This window comes from Tamandua tetradactyla, chromosome 15 (assembly GCF_023851605.1).
Source record: "Tamandua tetradactyla isolate mTamTet1 chromosome 15, mTamTet1.pri, whole genome shotgun sequence".
Classification (NCBI taxonomy): domain Eukaryota; kingdom Metazoa; phylum Chordata; class Mammalia; order Pilosa; family Myrmecophagidae; genus Tamandua; species Tamandua tetradactyla.
Genome location: NC_135341.1, coordinates 46,040,215 through 46,051,062, shown reverse-complemented (window position 1 = coordinate 46,051,062; position 10,848 = coordinate 46,040,215). Strand labels below are relative to the sequence as shown.

The 10,848-nt window shown below is 45.1% G+C and overlaps 1 protein-coding gene across 7 annotated transcripts in view; it reads right to left on the bottom strand.

The window, feature by feature from the left end:
* Positions 1 to 1,635: 1,635 nt before the first annotated feature.
* The window catches only part of ULK4 (unc-51 like kinase 4), a 749,242-nt gene continuing 740,029 nt past the window's right edge, over positions 1,636 to 10,848 (bottom strand). For 4 of the 7 annotated variants that reach the window (XM_077129706.1, XM_077129707.1, XM_077129709.1 and 1 more), the window contains 2 exons: positions 4,618 to 4,703; positions 1,637 to 1,929 (listed from right to left, as the gene is read on the bottom strand). In XM_077129706.1, the coding sequence (XP_076985821.1) occupies positions 1,866 to 1,929; positions 4,618 to 4,703 (150 nt within the window). In that variant the 3' untranslated portion in view covers positions 1,637 to 1,865. Of the gene's footprint in view, positions 1,930 to 4,617; positions 4,704 to 10,848 lie in introns of all 7 variants that reach the window. The other 3 variants (XM_077129714.1, XM_077129713.1, XM_077129711.1) reach the window with 2 other exon arrangements.

The following is a 10,848-nucleotide window of genomic DNA, read 5'->3' as shown; positions in this document are numbered from 1 at the left end:
ACTCAACAGTGGTTCCTGGTTTATCTCAAACAGCAAAGATTCCTCCCTGCTCAACTGAAAAGGAAAAAGAAGGAAGAATAATCTTCCATTGTTCTGAAATACCTTCTGGGAGGACTCCAGGCCCAGAACCTCAGGGTAGCTCCCCCAGGAAGTGAATGAAAGGAGAAGGCAGTCTTCCTAGGATAACAGGAAGACCTGTGCCTATTCCTTAGACTCAGCCAGCAAACCACCAGAGATGAAATCTCTGGGCTTCTGGCTGCCCCACCCCAAAAGCACAGGCCAACGTGGCCAGGCCAGGCCCATATGAGTGCACAGCCTGGCAGGACCCAACAGCAAGTAGGCTATGAGAGGTCAAATAACATAACACAGCCTGTTCCTGGGTGGGGCAACCTTCTTATACCATAATTCACACCTCAAACTCTGAACTCCTCATTGGGGGATACACAAGGGCTTTGAAGTCAGAGAACCCATTTCAACAGAGTTGTGGAGCCTTGGCAAGAGGAGGGTCTGACCCTCAGTTTTCTCATCTATGAAATGAAGCTATGAAAGCCTGCCTAGGGTATGGTAGGGATTAAATAAGGTGATCGACATATAGGTCTTTGATGCGGTTAGGAACAGAGCTGTTATTTTCATCCTAAAACCAGATGGAAGCTGCTGCAAAACACCCAGATCACTGCAGCAGAGTGGGGCTGTTGACGAGATGTGACCATCTTTCCAAGATGCAGCAGACAGGGCCACCTATGCGCCCACATTCCTGCCACTTCTGCCTGTCCCCTTCCCCAGGGTCTCGTCCTCACTGACTCGACCTGCACTGCATGGGACAGATTTCATCTGAGTTGGAGCAGCATTTGTTAGGGGGTGAATCCTCTTTCTCACACAGCATTGGAGCTGGGAGGGGGTGAACTGCCACTGATTTAGTCTGGCCTTTTCATTTTACAGAGGGGGAAACTGGGGCCCCAGGAAAGCCAAAGAATGGCCTCAACTTGCTCAACTGGCTTGGGCTGCCAGGACCCACCCCTGCCTTTTAGTCCACAGCCAAGAGTAGCCCTTCTCAGTACAACAGCCCCCACATCCTTCCACAGTGCCCAACAAATAATTTCATAGTTTTGACTCCGTCATAGGAGGTACTGAGGATATGTGTTTGAGGGAACATGAGCAAGAAGCTGGAAAGGTTTTAGGCTTAAGGGAGGAATGATTCTACCTCAATGCCACCATCCCATCTAGATGGGCAAGCCTTCAAGGAAGCAAGCCTTCCTTGAGCATTTTGTGTTTCTTCAGGCAAACTTAACTACCCGTGCCTGGCAGTGGAGTCTCATGCAGTTCTCTTGAGGACTGTTGGAATCAGTTTGTCCCTGAAAGGGAAAAAAGCCAGACAGGTAAAGTGGGAGGGAGATGAGAGGCTAAAACTAGCTTCCAAGGCTTGCTCTGGCGCTGCAGCTGGCAGCTCAGTCATGCCTGGTCTTGCTGTTTAGACCCTCCCCAGGGAAGAGAGACGCTTACAGAGCCGGCTGGCTGAGGAATGCTTAGCTTCTCATCCAACTCCTTATTAGCACAGGTGGCACATGCTTTAGAGGAGGCCTACCCAGCCCACACAGGGAGGGAAAGAACATTCCTGAGAACAGCTGGCCAACCTGCGGTTCCCAGATGCATCCCACAGGAACCCAGGAAGTACATTCAGAGTCAGTTTTCTAGGGTCTAGCATTAGTGAGAACACTTTAGCCAGAAGGTTCTGGGCTCACATGACAATTTATTAAGTCCAGAAAACAGCACTGGGTGGTGATGCGGGGCAGATGTTTCAGAGCTGGCTCCTCTGTGCAGTGAGGCTTCAGTGCAGCAAAGTGGGCTGGTGCTACCTGCCTTCTTGCCTAATGTTCAACAGCTTGGAGGATTTCCAGGGCCAAGGAAGCCACGGCACTATCAGCAGATGAACTGCAAGAAAAACCAAAAAACCAAAGCCCTTGTTAGACATCTCCGGAAAGAGTGCTTGCTCTCATAAAGGGGCTGGCTTCTTCTGTACCTGAGCATTGATGGCCAGGGTGCTTCCTAGAGCTTCCCCTGTGCGTGGTGACCTTGAGAAGGAGAAGTAGGAACTGCTCAGCCCACAGTCCTATGGATGAAGCCTGAGATCCTGGCCCAGCTCACCATTTGATGTCTGAACCACCTTGGCAAGGAGCACTAGTGCTGAGCTGAAAGGGTGGGTCAGACCACAGCAGCAGACTTGTGTCAAATGACAAAGATTCCAGACCCGCTTGGGCAGGCCCCCGTCTGAACACTGGCCTTTCCTGCTCCAGATTGCCACTTCCTTAGCCAATCAGCCAGGAGCTCTGAGTTTTCTCATAGGTGTGGATGTGCAATTAGGAGCTTAAAACGGAAACTTTGTTCCCGGAGCACACTGCGTAAAGCACATTTAAACCTGTGCCTTAACAACTGTTAGCAAAGGAAGAATGACGCGCACATGGCGGTGGCCCTTGAAGTATAAAATTAGTCCATGGCATGCTCCTGATGGCACAGAAATAGAGCTGTTGCCAAATAAAGGGGGAAAGACTAAAGATGTGGGTTGCAGTGGCACGGGGCTATGGCCAGAGACGGTGCCACGTATTCCTGCTCTGCTCATCAAAGGGCCGAGGGACTGGGGAATGCCTCTCAACTCACCTGCTCCCCGCTGAGTTCGGGCACTGTGCTGCCCACCCCACCTGCCAGAGGAGCCCCAGGGGCCCAGCTTCTGGAAGGACAGCAGCTCAACCTCTGCAGAGCCGTACAGAACAGAGAACACTGCCACCCATTTGCCCTTTCTGGTTGTGCCTCTCCACAAAGCCCCAAAGCAACAACTTCACAATGTCAACAGCAGCAACCCCCCACCCAGTACAAGATGTGCCTGCTGCAGACATTTTAGCTGTGCAGTGCTTGATTTGGGTGCAGGAGTGGCCACCAGCCTCATGGGCCCTGAGATTTGCTTTTGTAACATTTGGTCCAAATTTGGGTCTGGCTCTCCCAAACTGGTCCTTCATGGGGATGTGGTCTAATGGCAGACTGATGCCTCAGCATGATGAGGAGTCCCACAGAGGCAGGAGCTTGGAGAGGAGGGGCTTTCAGGAGCTGTCTCTTAAACTTTGCTCCTCTAATGGCTCTCCCCAGGCCTGCCTCAACACAAATCTGCTCAGGGCGGCTTTACCACGGCTGTATGCATAGGCCAGGGGGCCCTGGACTCCGGGCTCCCCACAGAGCAGCCTAGCATCGTGTCCATGCCTGACACAATGAGTGGCCCAGTGGGTGAGGAGGGGCCCTCCTCCCTCAGCTCACAGAAAACCACCAATAAGAACCTACTTCTTCAGTTTAGGCTAAAAAGGAAAGAGGCCAGGATAGGCCAGCAGATGATGCCCCTTGCCCTGCAACCCAGAAGTAAATGCACAAAAGGCTGGTGAAGTCGAGCCTTCTCCACAGACTCACCTTCTCAGCAACAGCCCAGCTGTGTGTTTTTCTTAATTAAAATCAAACAGAAACTACCAGGAAATTCCCTTCACTGTTTCATGTCTTGTGCATGCAGTGAAAGATCAGGCACCCCCTTAGGAGGTGGGTCCTTCTCCCAGGACAGACAGGGAGCAAGTGGGGCTTGGGGAACTGTGACCACCTCCCGCAGCTCTGGGGCATGGCCTGAGGGAGGCAGGGGTGGCTGGGTTCAGCATGGGCTGGTACAGCTCCAGCACTATCCTGTGCACATGGTGCCAGGAGGAGGGCCTGGGTAACCTCTTCTTGATTCCCAGGCAATTTTTCTTTGGTCACTTGGCATTAGCTTTTCAGATAAGAGTTTAAGGAACTTGCAAGCTGTACTCCCACTGTCTGCTGCTTCCTCTCCAGTTCCAGGACAGGAGGCATGTCCTGTGGGGTGAATCTGCCCTGTCTCTGTGGCATGTCCATTCCTCCCTTGGCCAGAGGCTCTTGCGCTCCAACAAGCATCCCCACTGACTGTGGGGCTGCCAGGCCCATTCCTGCCACCACAGAGTGTAACATGCTCCTGGGGAAGGGATGCTCCTTGGTCTATGGACCTCACTTTAGGGTGTTTGAGATGCCGTGATTGTACAGCTGAGGGCTGGAGGCTGACCTAAACCTATACTGACAGCTTCTGGGTATCAAATATTCTGCTCTGTATGTTGCAATTTCCCCCCTGGTCGAGGAGGGCAGCCTGGTGCTGTAGAAAGGGCTGAACTGTCAGTTCTGACCCCATTCCCACCTGATGGGGACCATGGTGCCTCTGGCCCAGGGTCTAGTGGGGGCATGGCAGGCTGGGCAGTTTTTCTCATGGGGCCTATCATATCTCCCTGCCCTGCTGATATCTGCTCCCACCTGCCCATCATCCACCTCCTTCCCATGTGCCCTGTAGGTGGGAATATTGCCTCCTTCAACAGGGCCAAGATCTTCTCATGTTGTCCCTATTCCTGGTGATTCTTCCACCAAGGAGAGGAGGGGCCCAAGTTGGAAGGGATCTCAGTGGGCAGTGACAGGCTGAAAGGTGTGGCCCCTGGTGTGGGGGGTTGGGGTGAAAGGAGTGGAGAGAGGAATGGGTGAGAGTGTTTGCTGATCCCAGCTGTACTGTGCACTGCCCTTCTGGGCCCAACTTACTCTCCAGCTGGGGCCAGCTTCTCCAGGGCCTGCAGGAGGCTACCTGCGGTCTTGAGGCTTTCCAGGTGTTTCTCATTGGAGGTGATCTGCAAGGGGGGGAGAAGGAAGCATTCAGTTGGCCTGTTCCTTGGAAGGGCATTCTGAGTCTCAGGCCATGTGGTACTGCAGCAGCTGTAGCAGTGGGGCAGTGCCCTGAGCAGGTCTGCAACCCCTTGTGCCCACCCTGCAGGGCACTGCTGGCCACAGGGATAGAGGCTGCACAGCGATGACCTTGGGGATGGGCACAAGGGAGTTCATTGGGTCTGGAGATATGCCAGTTTAAGGTGGAGGGGCCTCCTGTGGGTCCTTAAGGGGTGTTAAAATCCTAGAACCCCACACTCTCCAGTCAAAGGAACTCTGAGGGCCAGGTTAGTAACTGGAAATCTATGTCCTTGGGGCTCTCAGCCCAACATAATCCTTACATGTTGTGGTGGTGTGAAGCTGTATGTAGCCCAGAAGACTGTTCTTAAATTTAACCCTTCCTGGTGGGTGTGAACCCATTGTAAGAAGAACCTTTTTGATGAGGTTACCTCAATTAAGGGGTGGCCCACCTCAATCAGGATGGGTCTATTAGTGGAGTCCTTTATAAACAGAATGAAATTCAGACATACAAGCCACAGGAAGCAAGAAGCTAAGTATCAGCGGAACTCGAGGAGAAGGAAGAATTTCCATCTCCACTTCAGCCAGCCAGCTTCTCCTGGGGGATTCAATGAAAACCTTCATCAGAATGCCCAGTGTGCAGCCCACCCTAGGGAATTTGGACCGTCCATCCTCAATAGTCATGTAAGCCAATTTCTATTAAAAAATCTCATAATATTTACATTATATATATATATATATACCCTGTCCATTCTGCTTCCCTAGATAAACAGAACTAATACATGCATGGACAGAAGGACTGAGACTCTGGGCCTGGGGATCTGGGGAGCCAGGGAGAAGGGGCACTAACATCCAAAGGGCACACACACCCTTTTCTCAGGTGCCCCAGGAAGTCTGCCTTTGCTAATCAGCACAGTCCTGGAGAGATGGAGGAAAACACATGGGCATCCCTGACTTTCCAGCTCCTATTTACAGAATGACAAACTCTCAGGGCTGGAAGGGACTCAGTTGGGTGTTGACCCAGCCCAGGCAGTTCTGGCCAAAATGCTCCCAGAGAGCTCATAATTCATCTCCTCCAGAAAACAAGTCCACAAATCAACATCCTGCAAGATTGAAGGATGAAGCTTTAATTCTAGCAGTAGACTTGCTACTCTTAAGGCACCATTCATGTCTAATTTTATCTTTGATTATTTAAACAGTTAAAAATAAATATCTATACAGCACTTTACATTGCAGAATGCTCTTCAGTTTCTTAATGTTTTCTCATTTATTCTCAACAGTCTGACTTTGCAAGGTAAGTAAGAAAGATATTTCATAGCTGAGGTAACCGAGGCTTAGTGGGATTAAGGGGCCACTGCAAGAGTTTGCATGCAGCTGATCCTATCCCCTCCATGAAGCTGGAACCAGGCTGGCCTCAGCTGACCCCACTGCCCAAGTGTTCTGTGTCCTTTCATTTCATCATAGCGACCAAGGCTGGATTATCATCTCCTTAGTTTTTAATAAGAGGCTGAACATTTCTTAACCAATTACTCATGATGATAGGAAGGCCACAGGGGTAACTAAACCCTAAGTTGGACTCTGCGGACATATGAATGAATTTGCACCTCCACGGCGCTCCTATTCCACCTCTAGGTGCCAGGGAGCAGCTGCCAGCTCAATTGCTTCAGGTATGATTTCTGCAAAGATTTGCATTTTAAAAGAGTGGCAGGTAAATTTGTTCTGAAATTAGACCCAACTTGATGAGTTCAAAAGACTGTGTTTGAAAGTGTCAGTTCTGGTTCAATTACTTCTTAAGTAAGCACACACTCACCCTGAGGGTAAACTCCAAATTAGGGGTCTTCAAGGAGGATTCCCACATGAATTTTCTCAGAACTGTAACTCATATAGCTGAGCCTACATCCAGCCTCACGGCCCCCACCCCTGCCCTGCTGTGGGATTGTGAGCTGAAGCTGTACTCCAAAGGAAATTACCCAAGTTGCAAAGAAATGACCAGAGTACATTCACCCACAAGATTGGTTAGAAGGTGCGAATAGGAAAGTACAGTGTGAACTGTGTGTTCAAAGGAGACCAAAATAGCATTATGTGCAGCTGGCAAGTATTGGTATAAACAAAGCTGAAAGGATTGAAAACCATGAAATTTGGCTACTTAACTCTTATTAACAACATCAAATCCTGTTTATAAGGATTAATTAACTAGCTATTTAAAATGAGCTCATTGAGAGGTTTCATTTCTGCATAAAGCAGAGTAAACACATGTTACCTTTTCTCTGCCTCTAAATGTAAGAATAAGACCTGGACAGAATGCATACATAGCACAGCTCTTTGAGAACACTGAAAAGTTAACAGAAACAGCTGGTCTGGGGAAGGACACCAAATTCAAAGCACCACCAAACCAGCAGCGAGTTCACTACTTTTTTCCCTTAAGATATGGCCCAGGCTAAACTCCACAAAAGCTAAAACCCAGAGGTGAGTTCTGGGAGTGTGGAGTAGAGAGGTCTAGTAGAAGCCTGGCTCAAGAAATGGGAAAAGGAACTCCTTAAAATTCAGAGAGACTACAGGAAATCCCCCAGGATTTTTTCTCCTCCTTTTCTTTGGTCTTTTGTATCCCTGATCCCAGGCAATTCCACAGTGGCCCTGATGGGACTGATGTCAATGTGGCAGCAAGAGACACAGGCAGCCAAAACTCTCTTATCCTTCTATGTTCTCTCAGTGTTTGGCCTGGGTCTAGCACAACTGCAGAAGTGAGCAGTCTTGGCCAGAGGACAGAAAAAGGGGAAATCCAGGAAACCAGAAAGTACTGGGGAGACAGTGGCTAGGGAATAGCTCAGGAAAGCAACCCCATTCAAATTTTTATGCACACCCAGGCTTAACCCCAACCTGTGCATATGTGGATGTGATCCAAATTGGTGTACCAAAGACGTGAAGAATTGAAGTAACAGATAAATCTCTGCCCTGGTTCCAGACTGACTCTTAGATGATGCTCACATGAGAGAGATCCAGACAGTACTGCAAAGGCTGTGAAACTGAATTGATGTTGAAACTCTAGTTCCAACCTGCAACCTGTAGCTAACGTCCTCAACTGCTTCCTAATACAAAACTGTCAACATTTTCTGTAGGATTTAAATAAGAACCAAAGTTTCACAATGTAATATTTAGAAGTCTATGATAAAAATCTAAAATTGCTCAGCATACAAAGAACCATAAAAATCTCAACTATCATGAGAAAAGGCAATCAACAGAAAAAAGGCAATCAACAGAAGACAATGATGTGGGAGTTACCTGACAAAGACTTTAAAGGGCTATTATAAAAATGCAAAAACGAGCAATTGTTATCACTCTTAAAACAAACATTAAAATTGAAGTATCTGTCCACGCACTTCCCCCCAAACAAACAAACAAACAAAAATTCAACAAACAGTGCTGCAATAAAGGGATATTCATGTGGAAAATAATGAAATGTGACCCCATCATATAGCATACAAAAGAAAAAAGAAAAAAAAGAATGTATTTGTAAAAAGGTAGATGGTTTAAAGAGGAACCAAATAAAAATTTTAGAATTGAAAATACAATAAACAAAATTATCTTACTTGAATGGAGATGACAGAAGAGTCGGGGAACTTGAAGATGGATCAGTAATAATTATCAAATCTGAACAACAGAAATAAGATTGAAAAACAAAACAAACAGTGACTCAGGTACTTGTGGGACAATAACAAAATGTCTGTGTCACTGGAGTCCTAGAAGGAGATGACAGAGGATGAATGGATGAAAAAGTATTCAAAACAATCGTGGCTAAAACTATCCCACATACGATAAATGAAATAAGGTTACAAATTCAAGAAGCTGAGCAAATCTCAAATAAGGTAAACCCAAAGAAATTCATACCTAAATGTAATCAAATAAGGTAAACCCAAAGAAATTCATACCTAAATGTAATCAAACTTGCTGAAGACGAAGAGGAAATCTTAAAAGCAGCCAGAGAAAAACAATTTTTCCTATAGGAAAATAATAATTTGAATGACTACAGATTTCTCATCAGAAACCACTGAGACCGGAAGAGAGTGGCACAACATTTATAAATGCTAAATGAAAAGAATGTTGGATCAGAATTCTATATCCAGCAACAATATTCAGAAATGAAGGTGAAATAATAACATTCTCAGATGAAGGAAAACTAAGAGATGCAAACTTGTTCTAAAAGCAATTGCTAAAGGAAGTTCTTCAGATAGAAAGGGAATGAAGCCAGAAGGAAAGTTGGAACATCAGGAATGAAGGAAGAGCAACAGAAATGGTAACTATCTGGATGAATAAAATTCTTTAAGATATGTTTAAGAGTAGGAAAGCAAAACAGTAATATTGTTTGATGGAGTTTTCAATGTTTGTAGATGTAATATATAAGACAACTGGAACATAAAGTTGGATGGAAAAGGAACTTATAATGTGGAAAAGTCTCTATATTCCAACTGAAGTATTAAAATACTGATATAAATATGCTGTGAGAAGTTATATATTTTATAATTTTGAGAGAAATCACTAAAATACACACACACACACACACACACACACACACACAAAGAGACATGGTAATAAACACAACAGATAAAGTAAAATGTACTACCAAAAATATTCAAATAGCTTAAAAGAAGTCAGGAAAGGGGAAAATAATTATAGAGCTAATGAATAGGAGTCCAATGGTAAAAGGTCATCTAAATCCCAACATAGCGTGACTTAAATACAAATCATGATCTCAATCTTCAAATAAAAGACAGAGATTTTTAAAAAGTCACAGCAAAGAATATAAGTAAAATTCTTCAACTCAATAAACCACAGTGACAACAAATCTAAAGCCAAGATTTTTTTACAATTTTATTGATATAAATTATATATTCACATACTATACAATCATCCAAAGTGTGCAATCAATGGTTTGCGGTAGCATCATACAGCTGTGCTTTCATCATCTCATCATAATCAATTTTTAACATTTTCATTACTCCAAAAAAGTAAAAATAAGAGTAAAAATAAAAGTAAAAAAGAGCACCCAAAAAATCCTGTACTCCCCACTCCACCCCCATTATTTATTTATTTTTTGTCTTTTTTTTCTTACTCATCTGTCCATACACTGGATAAAGGAGTGTCAGTCACAGGGTTTTCACAATTTCATGATCTCAGCATAAAGCCATATAGTTATACAATCATCTTCAAGAATCAAGGTTACTGGAATACAGTTCAACAGTTTCAGGTATTTCCTTCTAGCTGCTCCAATACACCAAAAAACTGAAAAGGGTTATCTACATTCTACATAAGAATAACCTCCAGAATGACCTCTTGACTCTCTTTGAAATCTCTCAGCCACTGAAATTTTGTTTCATTTCTCTTCCCCCTTTTGCTCAAGAGCCTTTCTCAATCCCACAATGCCAGGGCCAGGCTGGGAGTCACGTCCCATCTACCAGGGAGGGCAATGAGTTCACCCGCGGAATTGGCTTTAAAATTATTTTTAATGGTGATAAACTTAAAGATTTCCCCTAAGATCTAAAACAGAGCAAGTTGGTTGCTCTCATCATTCCTACTCAATACAGTATAGGAAGCCTTAGCCAGTGCCGCAAGGCAAGGGAAATAAATAAAAGACATAGAGATTGGAAATAAATAAATAAAAGTGTTCCTATTTACAGACAATCTGTGTATGTACAAAAATCCCAAGAAATCTACCAAAAAAAAGACCTCCTAGAACTAATAAGTGAGCTGAGAAGGGCCATAGAACAAAAACTCAGTTGTATTTCTAAAGACTAGTGATGAACAACTGGAAATCTAATATATTAAGACAATTGTAAACACAATAACATTTACAAAAGTTCCTCCCAAATGAAATATTAGGCATAAATCTAACAAAACATCTATAGATTCTGTATGCTGAAAACTACACTTAGACAGTTAGACAGACAGTGTGTTTGTTCACCTCAATGTTCCACAAAGTGATTTACAGATTTAATGCAATTCCTATAAAAGTCCTAGCAGGATATTTTGTAGATGTTAACACACCTCTGGAATTGTTATGGAAGGGCACAACGAACAGAATAGGTAAAACACTTTTGA